The following is a 16382-nucleotide window of genomic DNA, read 5'->3' as shown; positions in this document are numbered from 1 at the left end:
GTTCGTGTTTGACAGACTCCCAGACCATATACTCTTATGGCTACCCTGCACTTACAATGTCTAAGGTTTTGCTTAGACACTGTAGGGGCACAGTGCTCATGCATTGGTGCCCTCACCTATGGTATAGTGCACCCTTCCTTAGGGCTGTAAGGCCTGCTAGAGGGGTGACTTATCTATACTGCATAGGCAGTGTGAGGTTGGCATGGCACCCTGAGGGGAGTGCCATGTCGACTTACTCGTTTTGTCCTCACCAGCACACACAAGCTGGCAAGCAGTGTGTCTGTGCTGAGTGAGGGGTCCAAAGGGTGGCATAAGATATGCTGCAGCCCTTAGAGACCTTCCCTGGCATCAGGGCCCTTGGTACCAGGGGTACCAGTTACAAGGGACTTACCTGGATGCCAGGGTGTGCCAATTGTGTAAAACAAAAGTACAGGTTAGGGAAAGAACATTGGTGCTGGGGCCTGGTTAGCAGGCCTCAGCACACTTTCAAATCAAAACATAGCATCAGCAAAGGCAAAAAGTCAGGGGGTAACCATGCCAAGGAGGCATTTCCTTACAGATACCTTTTACCTAGAACTCTCTGCCCAGAAATGATCCCACCCTCTACCACCTTCCTTGTTAAGATTCTGATGTCTCACGTAAACTTGCGACCTCAAAATCAAATTGATTAATCTACCTTGCTAGTACGACGAGGAGGCTCCTATATGAATCTATAAAAAAAAAAAGTAAAGTTGCATGCCACTTGAATAGAACATTAGGCTAAATGTATCTGTGAGCCTCAGACATTTATTCACCAAAATAGGTTCTTCAGCACCACCTGTCACACAGCAGCATCAGTATCCAGGTATTTGTAAAATGTGTGTCAGGTTCTATGTGCCAATCTTGCATATGTTGATCTTTTGCATACTGTCTATGAATGTGCTGCTGCCACTGCTCTCCCTCTTGTTAAGTTGACTATTACTCTCCCAGGTGGTTATCTATCCAGTTTTTGGTAGGCAGTCTTAGTGCAGTCCATAAAAACACTTCAGCCGCTTCCCAAATGTACGTATGTGGTATTTCTGTAGTGGAAACCTAACCAAAAGGCAGCAGGGTGCTGTACATGGTCTACGACTAGCATAAAAGCAACAAGTAGTACAAGAAGCTGGATTTTGGATCGTTAATGCATTGTGGTGTATGTAGGGTTCTTCAAAGGGTGTTTTATATAGTGGCTATAGTATGCGACACTCTCTGCCTTAGAAAATGAGCTCTTAAAGAACATTGTCAGGGACACTGTGGTCGAGATAAAACTGACAAGTTTGGCTTGAACTTTGGGTTTGTATGAATAGTGACCTTGCCCTAACGACATTTGATGTAGCCTAACGTAGGTGACAGCCACTTGAAAGGCAGTTTTCGATTTAAGGAACCTGAAGTTGGAGTTCACTATTCTAGGTTTGGGCTAAATCTTAAGAAAGCCTTTTATCACAGGCTGAGTGAATAGAATGACATTAGAGGTCCTTACTGTAGCAGGATATTGCCACCAGATGCATATATGTTCCACTGTTAATATGGTTTGCTTAGCAGAGAATGCAAGCTGGTCTCTGTGCCCTAGGCACAGAACCCTCTACGTTTTTGTTTGTAGGAATTATTGGTAGTGTGGGATCGTATAGGAGCCATGCAGCAAGATTGAGATGCTTATTGATGATGCAGAGCCCTGTCTACTTCTCTGATTAGCAGATGGCCATTTGCAGATGAATGAAATTGAAGACTCTTCAACTTATGGTGGTGCTTGTCAAATACTTAGTTTTGCTGACGATCTGGCTTTACTGGTATGTCGCTTTTCCTTCTCTTTTGGTGAGTCACCACCATAGACAAAAATGCATAACTTGACGTCACTGGATGTTGTTTTGTTGAGACTTCAATCAAGAACTTGAGAAAATCTCATCACTAAAGGTCCCCAATACATTATTGATGCTCTAAATCACAAAATAGTATTACTCTAGAATCGGCTAAGTCTCCTCATTGGACTCCTCTGACTCACAAGGCACTTGTTCCACCAGATAAGGATTCTGTTAGACACCCTTATGGAAAAACATTTGCCCCAACTTGCTTACGTTTACTTGTCAAGGACCGCTGAGTAGGAAGCTGGCGCTCTACATGGTGCAGTAAAAAAGTGCATCCTGCATAGAGTCCAGTGGATCCCCACTTGGTTTGCAGAGGCAAAAGTAGTTTGAACTAGTGCTCTATTTGGTGGTAGTGTGGGCGAGCAGTCGGGCTTATCAGAGGGTAGTGCTAAGCATTTGTTGTACTCACATAGGCAATAAATGAGACGCATTCAAAGAATAAATCCGAGACCAATTTAGAAAAGTAACACTTCTTTTTATACATACTTTAAACCCAAGGACTTAGTTATAAGGTAAGCATGTTTTCAAGCATAAATACTTTTTTTGTTTAAAAAATCGACGGTTAGTGCAATTTCAGAGTTCTTCAATGTTAACCTATGGGAGGAAAATACAGCAAAAAAGCACTTATTGAGGACTCACAGGACCAATCCTGTAGACTTAAGGTAAGTATGGAATTGGCAAGGGTCCGGTCACTCCGGGACAGCACTAGGGCGGCTGGGTGCAGAGGTGCAGTATGTTTGGTGTCCATTGCATTTCAATGGGGATTGATCTTTGTGGATTTAGGCTGTAGGCTGTGGCTGGCGGGGTGGGGCAGTCGGGGGCAACCAGCAGGTAGGTTACAAACTTGGGGTGCTCAGGGACATAGATGCACTTTTGTTTATCTTCTCCAAGGATGCAGGGGTGTCCTTTGGCATCTGGGTTTCTTTGTGCTGGGGCACTCGTGTCGGGGGGTGTCCTGTAGTCTGAGGCTGCAGACATTGTCAGGGAGTCTGAGGGGTGAAGCCACAGTGGACTCAAGCTCATGGGAGATGGGGACTTCGTTGACATCAGGTGTCCCCTTCAAATTGGGCCACAGCATCTGGTACAGTGGTTGCTTTAGGGGTTGAGTTCTCTCACTGTAGTAGCTGTGGGGCGCGTGGGACCTGCATGTAGAGGCTGCAGGCAACTTCAGGGAGTCCAGGAAGGGTGAAACCACAATGCGCTTAGACTCTGGACAGCTGGGGGTCCTCTGGGGGGCACATCGGATATCAAACATAGTTGGTGCAAACCATGCCAAAAAGGGTGCTTTTCAACACTCTCCCACTGGCAATGTTCCAAGAAGTGTTGGTTATGGAGTAGAGCAGCAAAATTGAATAGTCCTTATTCCACTGTGCAAAATGCATACATAGATCTTGTTTGAGACACTTCACACGGTGTGCAGTCTAATACTTTTCTTCAGTTAGTCCCTGACTTGCTTAGAGTCTAGCAATCAACATCCAGCCCCGGTGTCATGCACGTCATACTAGCCCAATGGGGTAATGACAGCACATTGATTGTTGCACCTCTTAGGTCTGAAACCTAATGTTTGTCGCTATTCCTAATTACTAACCCAATAAAATGTCATCTGGTGGAAGCAGCCCAGTCTGACTAGACTAGTTATGAATTTTTATTATAATCTTAATTTACATTAAAAAAAAAACTTACATTCACTGAAAAAAAACAAAGGTCAAGGGATGTTATAATTGGGAGTTCAAGCTCAGTTAAAACAATGTTTCAAATAACCCAATCACTGAAATTAACCAGTTATAGTTACCACAAATAACTACAACTCCCGCCATGCAGAGTGTCATCAATCATATAATTTAAGATGTTGCAGTCATGGTATCCAATGATGTCATAGAACATGTTGTGAATAATGTAATATGGTAGGTAATTAGTGCATTGCGAGGGTGATGAGCTCACAGCTGCAGCTGTGGAATGACCCAGGAGGCTAACCATTTTTTTTTTTTTTTATGTGGCGTGCATACTGTGCCTTATTTTGTTTTTTTATGAAATTAAGACCATTAGCACTGGATGCATCAGTCCTTTTTTTTTTTTTTTTTTTTTTTTTTTTTTTTTAAATGCTTTTGCCATGCTGCACAGCAGTCCATTTCAAAGGAGAAAAAGGCTTCTTTTGAGAAGCAAAGCAAAAAAGAAGTAGTAACTCAGTTACAGCGTGATCAGTTGAAGTACAACAATCAAGCTAAAGTGCTCAATACTTGGTCCATGCTCTAGCCATTTCGAAGACGGCAAATAACGAGGCCAACAAATGTTAACCAATGGAGGAAATTGTAAGTCCTTTGTTGTATACAATATCTCTTGTAAGTTCAAACGCATGCAGCTTGTGCACGCTTGCAGGTGAGACCTAAAAGCATACTTTCAGAACCAAGAACTAGGTTCCTGCCAAATTTGATGTAATTCCATTCAACCACTTTGACTGTTGCAGTGCCTAATTTTCCTGTGGAAAAATGATTGGGGTTAAACATGTTTCGAGGCCCCTTTTTAGGATTTGCCTGCAGTGTATTTAAAAAAAAAAATTATCTATCTAATCTATTTTATCTATCTAATCTATCTAATCTATTTTATCTATCTAATCTATTTTATCTATCTAATCTATTTTAGCTATCTAATCTATTTTATCTATCTAATCTATCTAATCTATCTATTTTATCTATCTATCTAATCTATCTATCTATTTTATCTATCTATTTTATCTATCTATCTTATCTATCTTATCTATCTTATCTATCTTATCTATCTTATCTATCTTATCTATCTTATCTATCTTATCTATCTTATCTATCTTATCTATCTTATCTATCTTATCTATCTTATCTATCTTATCTATCTTATCTATCTTATCTATCTTATCTATCTATTTTATCTAATCTATCCCATGTGGCTACCACGTCACTCTTGTTTCACTGCTGTTCAGCTCCTCCTTTTCGCTTCCATCATTGCACTGTGGAGCCTCGCCCAAGTACTGCTTCCAGTGGCCTTCCACTGACAAGTACATAGACGAGTAGACTTAAACAAATTGCAAGGACTCAGGCTGACCTCTTGCACTTTCTGTGCAGTCACCTACGGAGAACCACCGATCACTACTTTGTTATACTCGTGTCCCTGGACATTCCTGGGATAAGGTATTTTACTGCTGTAATCAGTAAATATAAAATAACAAATCGCAACCGGGCAGGGACTGGAACTTGTGCATTTATATTACATTGCTTAGCCCACTGATGACCTGCAGTTATGGAGAGGGCAGTATTCCCCGCCAAGCTCTCAAGAGCAGCTGACTATGGGGAGAGACTGCCCAGTAGCATGTGCCGCCGAGCTCGGGTAAGGCTTTTTGTGTGTCCCTTTCCTTCTTGCCTCACATACGTGCCTGTGTTTGCTAGATGTGCAGTTTCCGCCTCGGCTGTGGACTGAAGCATTACAGCACACTGCTCAGACGCAAGAACGTATCTTTTTTATAACAATAATGCAAAATAACACGTAGAACAGGGTTGAGCCACACTGATCCCTCCAAACATCCAGTACAAAGGCTTCTTGCTCCAATTTTCACGCTATGCCCCGAATATTCCTCCCCTGAACATAGATATTTTACGTATAACAGCGTATTCTGCAGAACGTCCGCTTTTTCCTTTTTCAGGCAATTCCGCTTCACCTTCTTTGGCTTTATTTTTTGTAAAGTATGTTGGATAAAACTTTCTAAATTATTTCTAAAGAAATTACTTGCATACATTACAGTGCAACCTTCAGACTATATTCCTCAAAGGCAATAGCGCCTCTGCTTCCTTCACTTTAGTGCTTGAAAATAACAGTGGAAGCATGTTGCGAACAGACCTCTCTAACGATACGGCGAAAAGCAAGATGTAGAGACCTAGAATTTTTAAATCGGTAATTTTCCTAAATTTTATTGTCGCTATTATTGAGCTGAGGCATCAAGGGTCTTTGGCGCAAACTTGTAATTCACCCCAAATGCCTTGACCACGCAGGCACTATATTACCATCACCTCCTCTGACCCATGTTAAGCCGAGAAAGAGGTGCTATACTATCGCAAAGAGCTTTTGGTGACCTCGCTAAATGTACACTTACAAAAAGAGAGTCAATACAAAACAAACAAATCTGATTGGGAGGCCCAATTAATTTTTTTGGGAAACGTGGCACTCAATCACGAGTCCCAAGGCTCTTGAACCTCAACCAGGCACTATCCGACCAAAAGGGACTTTACTTATCTGGTGTTTTTCATGTGCCAGCCCGTACTAGACGACATCCCACTGATCAAACTCCGTGACTTTTATTGTTTTGAAACTACTGCCCATCCTGCGACAGAACTATTTAGTCATTCAGTATATAATTGGCTCGTAACAAGCAGCTGTGTGTTTTGGCCCAGTGATGTCACTGCATGCTTTGGCTAACGTTTTAATAAACCACTGTGGAAAAAGACGATTTGGCATAAATATCACCAGAAACGCGAGAGGGCATTAATGGCCATCATAAAGACATGGATTTTGTGCAGTTTGTATATTTGATAATGTAGATTCTTTTGAATAGCTCATTCCTACTATTTGTGCAGTCTCAGCGTGCTTTAGCGCTCTGAATGTTTTTACAAATCTGGGTTTGACCCTGTCCAGAGTGGAGGTGGTCTCTAAATATAGCTTCTTGGCTTCCAAATAAGTGACATTTGTAATTCATGAGGTTGGTGCCAACTTCACGAAAATATGGAAATTAGGTCGAGAAAGCATGATCAAAAGCTTGTTTGGGTGTTTGTGCAATGGTAACAAAAGCCAGTTGTTGCACGTGCGGGCATTCCTTAGACTGCAGCCTTATAGGCTTTTAGTTGGTATTTTTGGTTTTGCCCTTAAGTTTTTATAGTTATCAAGATAGTTCTGTGCACTGAGCGCCTGCTGTTTGTGGTCTGTGTGTGTAACCTGTACATCACAGGCTCCAGTCTTGGTGAGAAATCTGCATACATGAGAACAGTTTTAGGGTGGCTTTTGTATTCGATCGCCTCTCTACCCTATTCTGTAGATACAGCCTTTTGGGTCGGGGTGATGTTTCTCACAGCGGGGTAGTCTCCAGCCTGGAGCACCCACAACAGGGTCTCAAAGAAATGTGAGCTATCTACACCTAACTATGCACTGACACAAAGGCCGTGACCGTGAAGGAAACAAAAGAATGCTTTTGACCTGAAAGACCCTTCTCACTTTTCTTTGTAATGTTTTTCTGATTGGCTGCTGTGAAAACCCCAGCCACAAAATGTTCAACAGGGTCTGTCCAGCCAGATCTTCATGTGATATGCCCTAATCTTCCACTTCTTTCATATGGTGTAGTCTGTACTAGAGACCTGAATTTTTAACACAACTAATTGTAGTCCTTTGCATATTTTTTAAAAACTTTTACTGTATTCCTTAATATAAGCAGATCGGAATTTAGTTATCAAAATCTGCCTGTTGTGGCAATTCAAACCAAAATATTTTAGTTGTTGCGTGACCTAGTAAGAAATATTAATTTTAAAATATAAATTGACATCCTAAGGCTCAGAATGATTGAATACTGGAGTCACCTGGTACTACTCTCACAAAGATTAAACAAATGTGTAAAAGCATTGGCTTTAATACACGTTTTCTAAGAAGTGTACATCATTAGAATGGTTTAAAATGACACAGCCGATTTCCTATATTGACATGCTGCCCAGGAGATACCAGGGTTGTCCCATGTCTAGCAAAGGGTGAATTTGCTTTGAGACAAACTTCATAAAGCAGGCCATCAGTGCTTCTTATCAAAAGTGGCAGTTTGCCAATGTAGTACTCTGCGGGACAGGTCAGCCTGGCTGCTTCTGTGAGGCGTTAGTTTTTCTCCTGTTCTTTGCCAGCTGCTTAGTTTCTTCAGTTTGTTGATTTTTAAAGAAGTGCATTAATTTTCAGAGGTTGTCATAATTGTTTTTATATTCCAGTGGCTCGATTTAAAAACAAATTGATTGCACATGAGCTTTCTATTCATTGTTTTTTTTTTTTTTATCAGTGAAGATTGTTGTAATGGAGAAATGTGCCTAACCATTATACCCCCTTTCCTCAGTCATAGCAATTGCAAAAAAATAAGTATGTGTATAATAATGAATATGTAATTTCTAAAGAATTTAATATAAATTCCTAATTTTTCTGCTTTTGTAGATGGTAATGAGTCTACTTACAGGCCTTCTCTACTTGGGCATGGTATGCATTTGGAGCGGTCTTCAGGTGAGTTTCTAGTGAATTTGTGAAGTTGTAGAGCTACATTTTGTTTTACTTGTCAATGCTTTATTTGACTGTGTTGGTTTTATTTTTGTTTTTATTTTTGCAGATGGAGCAGAGTCGGCTTACAGGCCTTCTTTACTTGGCCATGGCCTGCATTTGGATCGCCCATCAGGTTGGTTGTCAGATAACTGGTGAAGCTGAATGCTAGGTGTCTCCCTATTTTCCCTACCACCCCACACCCTTTAGAAACGATTTGATCACTTCAGAGGCTGCTCCTTTCAGTGTCCTGTAGATATTTTGGTTTCATGTTCCTCAAGGGAGTGGTCAATTCAACTTGTGAGGTGTTTCCTTCCTTTCTTTTGGTGTAACATTATTGGTCTTTTAACCTAATGAGGTTAACTTTGTCTTCCCCTTCACTCCCACTCCCCAAAACTCAGTAGCTGCTATCTTAAGGTTCTTTTTTGACCATCAGAGAAGGATCTGCAGTCTTTTGGTCTCTGAACAATAGGCTACATCTGCCATTAGATTAGCTTTAAGCCGAATAACTTTTTTGTTGGAGGATAGTACCTTGTTTCTGGTTAGGGTGGAAATCAGTGATATATGTATGTGCCCATAAAATGTCACCTAATAGCTAAATAACTACTTAGCTGTTTTTTTTCTTTATCAAACACTTGCAATGCATGAATGGTCTTTAATGTCTATTGGAAGTCTATTTGTTTTTTCTCAAAATGGTATGTGGAAAAAAAATGCTCATCTTCAGCATGTTTCTGTATCTTTTTTGTGGAGTTTATAGAAGTATACTAATATACTAAATGAGACCAATAGATTACTTTCTCTTTACATAAGGACTGTATTTTTCCTAACCGAACGTTTGACAACTCCTGACTAATTCATGTAAATTACTCACCTTATGATTATCCTTTATATGCAAAACAGCATAGGCAAGCTTTATCACCAGCAGTGTATCAATAAGCACCAGATGGGACCATGCAATCTCTACTGTGACTCTGCCTGTTTCAGGTGTGACAGCCTCAGAGTACACAATTCGCTAACCAGCACGATGGGTTCGGTTTAGTTTTTCTGCATTTCAGTGCTGGTCTTTGTAGGAAGTTGGCTCTGTATGTGCTATTTCAAAGTAAGGAATAGCATGCACAGAGTCCAAGGGTTCCCCTTAGAGGTAAAATAGTGGTAAAAAGAGATAATACTAATGCTCTATTTTGTGGTAGTGTGGTCGAGCAGTAGGCTTATCCAAGGAGTAGTGTTAAGCATTTGTTGTACATACACATAGACAATAAATGAGGTACACATACTCAGAGACAAATCCAGCCAATAGGTTTTTATATAGAAAAATATATTTTCTTAGTTTATTTTAAGAACCACAGGTTCAAATTCTACATGTAATATCTCATTCGAAAGGTATTGCAGGTAAGTACTTTAGGAACTTCAAATCATCAAAATTGCATGTATACTTTTCAAGTTATTCACAAATAGCTGTTTTAAAAGTGGACACTTAGTGCAATTTTCACAGTTCCTAGGGGAGGTAAGTATTTGTTAGGTTAACCAGGTAAGTAAGACACTTACAGGGCTTAGTTCTTGGTCCAAGGTAGCCCACCGTTGGGGGTTCAGAGCAACCCCAAAGTCACCACACCAGCAGCTCAGGGCCGGTCAGGTGCAGAGTTCAAAGTGGTGCCCAAAACACATAGGCTAGAATGGAGAGAAGGGGGTGCCCCGGTTCCGGTCTGCTTGCAGGTAAGCACCCGCGTCTTCGGAGGGCAGACCAGGGGGGTTTTGTAGGGCACCGGGGGGGACACAAGCCCACACAGAAATTTCACCCTCAGCAGCGCGGGGGCGGCCGGGTGCAGTGTAGAAACAAGCGTCGGGTTTGTAATGGAAGTCAATGGGAGATCTAGGGATCTCTTCAGCGCTGCAGGCAGGCAAGGGGGGGGTTCCTCGGGGAAACCTCCACTTGGTCAAGGGAGAGGGACTCCTGGGGGTCACTCCTCCAGTGAAAGTCCGGTCCTTCAGGTCCTGGGGGCTGCGGGTGCAGGGTCTCTCCCAGGCGTCGGGACTTAGGATTCAAAGAGTCGCGGTCAGGGGAAGCCTCGGGATTCCCTCTGCAGGCGGCGCTGTGGGGGCTCAGGGGGGGACAGGTTTTTGTACTCACAGTCTTAGAGTAGTCCTGGGGTCCCTCCTGAGGTGTTGGATCGCCACCAGCCGAGTCGGGGTCGCCGGGTGCAGTGTTGCAAGTCTCACGCTTCTTGCGGGGAGCTTGCAGGGTTCTTTACAGCTGCTGGAAACAAAGTTGCAGCTTTTCTTGGAGCAGGTCCGCTGTCCTCGGGAGTTTCTTGTCTTTTCGAAGCAGGGGCAGTCCTCAGAGGATGTCGAGGTCGCTGGTCCCTTTGGAAGGCGTCGCTGGAGCAGGATCTTTGGAAGGCAGGAGACAGGCCGGTGAGTTTCTGGAGCCAAGGCAGTTGTCGTCTTCTGGTCTTCCTCTGCAGGGGTTTTCAGCTAGGCAGTCCTTCTTCTTGTAGTTGCAGGAATCTAATTTTCTAGGGTTCAGGGTAGCCCTTAAATACTAAATTTAAGGGCGTGTTTAGGTCTGGGGGGTTAGTAGCCAATGGCTACTAGCCCTGAGGGTGGGTACACCCTCTTTGTGCCTCCTCCCAAGGGGAGGGGGTCACAATCCTAACCCTATTGGGGGAATCCTCCATCTGCAAGATGGAGGATTTCTAAAAGTCAGAGTCACCTCAGCTCAGGACACCTTAGGGGCTGTCCTGACTGGCCAGTGACTCCTCCTTGTTGCTTTCTTTGTTCCCTCCAGCCTTGCCGCCAAAAGTGGGGGCCGTGGCCGGAGGGGGCGGGCAACTCCACTAAGCTGGAGTGCCCTGCTGGGCTGTGACAAAGGGGTGAGCCTTTGAGGCTCACCGCCAGGTGTTACAGCTCCTGCCTGGGGGAGGTGTTAGCATCTCCACCCAGTGCAGGCTTTGTTACTGGCCTCAGAGTGACAAAGGCACTCTCCCCATGGGGCCAGCAACATGTCTCTGGTGTGGCAGGCTGCTGGAACTAGTCAGCCTACACAGACAGTCGGTTAAGTTTCAGGGGGCACCTCTAAGGTGCCCTCTGTGGTGTATTTTACAATAAAATGTACACTGGCATCAGTGTGCATTTATTGTGCTGAGAAGTTTGATACCAAACTTCCCAGTTTTCAGTGTAGCCATTATGGTGCTGTGGAGTTCGTGTTTGACAGACTCCCAGACCATATACTCTTATGGCTACCCTGCACTTACAATGTCTAAGGTTTTGTTTAGACACTGTAGGGGTACCATGCTCATGCACTGGTACCCTCACCTATGGTATAGTGCACCCTGCCTTAGGGCTGTAAGGCCTGCTAGAGGGGTGTCTTACCTATACTGCATAGGCAGTGAGAGGCTGGCATGGCACCCTGAGGGGAGTGCCATGTCGACTTACTCGTTTTGTCCTCACTAGCACACACAAGCTGGCAAGCAGAGTGTCTGTGCTGAGTGAGAGGTCTCCAGGGTGGCATAAGACATGCTGCAGCCCTTAGAGACCTTCCTTGGCATCAGGGCCCTTGGTACTAGAAGTACCAGTTACAAGGGTCTTATCTGGATGCCAGGGTCTGCCAATTGTGGATACAAAAGTTCAGGTTAGGGAAAGAACACTGGTGCTGGGGCCTGGTTAGCAGGCCTCAGCACACTTTCAATTGTAAACATAGCATCAGCAAAGGCAAAAAGTCAGGGGGCAACCATGCCAAGGAGGCATTTCCTTACACAACCCCCCCCCCCCCAAACGAAAGAGGATGAGACTAACCTTTCCCAAGAGAGTCTTCATTTTCTAAGTGGAAGAACCTGGAAAGGCCATCTGCATTGGCATGGGCAGTCCCAGGTCTGTGTTCCACTATAAAGTCCATTCCCTGTAGGGAGATGGACCACCTCAACAGTTTAGGATTTTCACCTTTCATTTGCATCAGCCATTTGAGAGGTCTGTGGTCAGTTTGAACTAGGAAGTGAGTCCCAAAGAGGTATGGTCTCAGCTTCTTCAGGGACCAAACCACAGCAAAGGCCTCCCTCTCAATGGCACTCCAACGCTGCTCCCTGGGGAGTAACCTCCTGCTAATGAAAGCAACAGGCTGGTCAAGGCCATCATCATTTGTTTGGGACAAAACTGCCCCTATCCCATGTTCAGAGGCATCTGTCTGCACAATGAACTGCTTAGAATAATCTGGAGCTTTTAGAACTGGTGCTGAGCACATTGCTTGTTTCAGGGTGTCAAAGGCCTGTTGGCATTCCACAGTCCAGTTCACTTTCTTGGGCATTTTCTTGGAGGTGAGTTCAGTGAGGGCTGTCACAATGGATCCAAATCCCTTCACAAACCTCCTGTAATACCCAGTCAAGCCAAGGAATGCCCTGACTTGAGTCTGGGTTTTTGGAGCTACCCAGTCCAGAATAGTCTGGATCTTGGGTTGGAGTGGCTGAACTTGGCCTCCACCTACAAGGTGGCCCAAGTAAACCACAGTTCCCTGCCCTATCTGGCATTTGGATGCCTTGATAGAGAGGCCTGCAGATTGCAGAGCCTTCAAAACCTTCTTCAGGTGGACCAGGTGATCCTGCCAGGTGGAGCTAAAGACAGCAATATCATCAAGATAAGCTGTGCTAAAGGACTCCAAGCCAGCAAGGACTTGATTCACCAACCTTTGGAAGGTGGCAGGGGCATTCTTTAAACCAAAGGGCATAACAGTAAACTGATAATGCCCATCAGGTGTGGAGAATGCTGTTTTCTCTTTTGCTCCAGGTGCCATTTTTATTTGCCAGTACCCTGCTGTCAAGTCAAAGGTACTTAAGAATTTGGCAGCACCTAATTTATCTATGAGCTCATCAGCTCTTGGAATTGGATGAGCATCTGTCTTGGTGACAGAATTGAGCCCTCTGTAGTCCACACAAAACCTCATCTCTTTCTTTCCATCTTTGGTGTGAGGTTTGGGGACTAAGACCACTGGGCTAGCCCAGGGGCTGTCAGAGCGCTCAATTACTCCCAATTCCAGCATCTTGTGGACTTCCACCTTGATGCTTTCCTTAACATGGTCAGACTGTCTAAAGATTTTGTTCTTGACAGGCATGCTGTCTCCTGTGTCCACATCATGGGTACACAGGTGTGTCTGACCAGGGGTTAAGGAGAAGAGTTCAGGAAACTGTTGTAGGACTCTCCTACAATCAGCTTGCTGTTGGCCAGAGAGGGTGTCTGAGTAGATCACTCCATCTACTGTGCCATCTTTTGGGTCTGATGACAGAAGATCAGGGAGAGGTTCACTCTCTGCCTCCTGATCCTCATCTGTTACCATCAACAGATTCACATCAGCCCTGTCATGGAAGAGCTTAAGGCGGTTCACATGGATCACCCTCTTGGGGCTCCTGCTTGTGCCCAGGTCCACCAGGTAGGTGACCTGACTCTTCCTTTCTAGCACTGGGTAAGGGCCACTCCATTTGTCCTGGAGTGCCCTGGGAGCCACAGGCTCCAGAACCCAGACTTTCTGCCCTGGTTGGAACTCAACCAGTGCAGCCTTTTGGTCATACCAAAACTTCTGGAGCTGTTGGCTGGCCTCAAGGTTTTTGGTTGCCTTTTCCATGTACTCTGCCATTCTAGAGCGAAGGCCAAGTACATAGTCCACTATGTCCTGTTTAGGCTCATGGAGAGGTCTCTCCCAGCCTTCTTTAACAAGGGCAAGTGGTCCCCTTACAGGATGTCTGTAAGGAAATGCCTCCTTGGCATGGTTGCCCCCTGACTTTTTGCCTTTGCTGATGCTATGTTTACAATTGAAAGTGTGCTGAGGCCTGCTAACCAGGCCCCAGCACCAGTGTTCTTTCCCTAACCTGTACTTTTGTATCCACAATTGGCAGACCCTGGCATCCAGATAAGTCCCTTGTAACTGGTACTTCTAGTACCAAGGGCCCTGATGCCAAGGAAGGTCTCTAAGGGCTGCAGCATGTCTTATGCCACCCTGGAGACCTCTCACTCAGCACAGACACCGTGCTTACCAGCTTGTGTGTGCTAGTGAGGACAAAACGAGTAAGTCGACATGGCACTCCCCTCAGGGTGCCATGCCAGCCTCTCACTGCCTATGCAGTATAGGTAAGACACCCCTCTAGCAGGCCTTACAGCCCTAAGGCAGGGTGCACTATACCATAGGTGAGGGTACCAGTGCATGAGCATGGTACCCCTACGGTGTCTAAACAAAACCTTAGACATTGTAAGTGCAGGGTAGCCATAAGAGTATATGGTCTGGGAGTTTGTCAAACACGAACTCCACAGCACCATAATGGCTACACTGAAAACTGGGAAGTTTGGTATCAAACTTCTCAGCACAATAAATGCACACTGATGCCAGTGTACATTTTATTGTAAAACACACCCCAGAGGGCACCTTAGAGGTGCCCCCTGAAACTTAACCGACTATCTGTGTAGGCTGACTAGTTTTAGCAGCCTGCCACAAACCGAGACATGTTGCTGGCCCCATGGGGAGAGTGCCTTTGTCACTCTGAGGCCAGTAACAAAGCCTGCACTGGGTGGAGATGCTAACACCTCCCCCAGGCAGGAATTGTCACACCTGGCGGTGAGCCTCAAAGGCTCACCTCCTTTGTGCCAACCCAGCAGGACACTCCAGCTAGTGGAGTTGCCCGCCCCCTCCGGCCAGGCCCCACTTTTGGCGGCAAGGCCGGAGAAAATAATGAGAAAAACAAGGAGGAGTCACTGGCCAGTCAGGACAGCCCCTAAGGTGTCCTGAGCTGAGGTGACTGACTTTTAGAAATCCTCCATCTTGCAGATGGAGGATTCCCCCAATAGGGTTAGGATTGTGACCCCCTCCCCTTGGGAGGAGGCACAAAGAGGGTGTACCCACCCTCCGGGCTAGTAGCCATTGGCTACTAACCCCCCAGACCTAAACACGCCCTTAAATTTAGTATTTAAGGGCTACCCTGAACCCTAGAAAATTAGATTCCTGCAACTACAAGAAGGACTGCCTAGCTGAAAACCCCTGCAGCGGAAGACCAGAAGACGACAACTGCCTTGGCTCCAGAAACTCACCGGCCTGTCTCCTGCCTTCCAAAGATCCTGCTCCAGCGACGCCTTCCGAAGGGACCAGCGACCTCGACATCCTCTGAGGACTGCCCCTGCTTCGAAAAGACAAGAAACTCCCGAGGACAGCGGACCTGCTCCAAGAAAAGCTGCAACTTTGTTTCCAGCAGCTTTAAAGAACCCTGCAAGCTCCCCGCAAGAAGCGTGAGACTTGCAACACTGCACCCGGCGACCCCGACTCGGCTGGTGGCGATCCAACACCTCAGGAGGGACCCCAGGACTACTCTGATACTGTGAGTACCAAAACCTGTCCCCCCTGAGCCCCCACAGCGCCGCCTGCAGAGGGAATCCCGAGGCTTCCCCTGACCGCGACTCTTTGAACCTAAAGTCCCGACGCCTGGGAGAGACCCTGCACCCGCAGCCCCCAGGACCTGAAGGACCGGACTTTCACTGGAGAAGTGACCCCCAGGAGTCCCTCTCCCTTGTCCAAGTGGAGGTTTCCCTGAGGAATCCCCCCCTTGCCTGCCTGCAGCGCTAAAGAGATCGCGAGATCTCTCATAGACCAACATTGCGAACCCGACGCTTGTTTCTACACTGCACCCGGCCGCCCCCGCGCTGCTGAGGGTGAAATTTCTGTGTGGGCTTGTGTCCCCCCCGGTGCCCTACAAAACCCCCCTGGTCTGCCCTCCGAAGACGCGGGTACTTACCTGCAAGCAGACCGGAACCGGGGCACCCCCTTCTCTCCATTCTAGCCTATGTGTTTTGGGCACCACTTTGAACTCTGCACCTGACCGGCCCTGAGCTGCTGGTGTGGTGACTTTGGGGTTGCTCTGAACCCCCAACGGTGGGCTACCTTGGACCAAGAACTGAACCCTGTAAGTGTCTTACTTACCTGGTAAAACTAACAAAAACTTACCTCCCCTAGGAACTGTGAAAATTGCACTAAGTGTCCACTTTTAAAACAGCTATTTGTCAATAACTTGGAAAGTATACATGCAATTTTTATGATTTAAAGTTCCTAAAGTACTTACCTGCAATACCTTTCGAATGAGATATTACATGTAGAATTTGAACCTGTGGTTCTTAAAATAAACTAAGAAAAGATATTTTTTTATACAAAAACCTATTGGCTGGATTTGTCTCTGAGTGTGTGTACCT

At 45.5% G+C, this 16382-nt stretch overlaps 1 protein-coding gene across 1 annotated transcript in view; it reads left to right on the top strand.

The window, feature by feature from the left end:
- The window catches only part of LOC138268631 (nuclear receptor coactivator 5-like), a 294146-nt gene that overhangs the window by 258876 nt on the left and 18888 nt on the right, over nt 1-16382 (top strand). Inside the window, exons 13-14 of the mRNA XM_069218473.1 lie at nt 8076-8141; nt 8245-8310. Coding sequence (XP_069074574.1) covers nt 8076-8141; nt 8245-8310 — 132 coding nt within the window. The remainder of the gene's footprint in view (nt 1-8075; nt 8142-8244; nt 8311-16382) is intronic.

The sequence above is a fragment of the Pleurodeles waltl genome, chromosome 12 (assembly GCF_031143425.1).
Source record: "Pleurodeles waltl isolate 20211129_DDA chromosome 12, aPleWal1.hap1.20221129, whole genome shotgun sequence".
In the NCBI taxonomy this organism is placed as follows: Eukaryota; Metazoa; Chordata; class Amphibia; order Caudata; family Salamandridae; genus Pleurodeles; species Pleurodeles waltl.
This window is presented reverse-complemented; position numbering and strand designations above follow the sequence as displayed.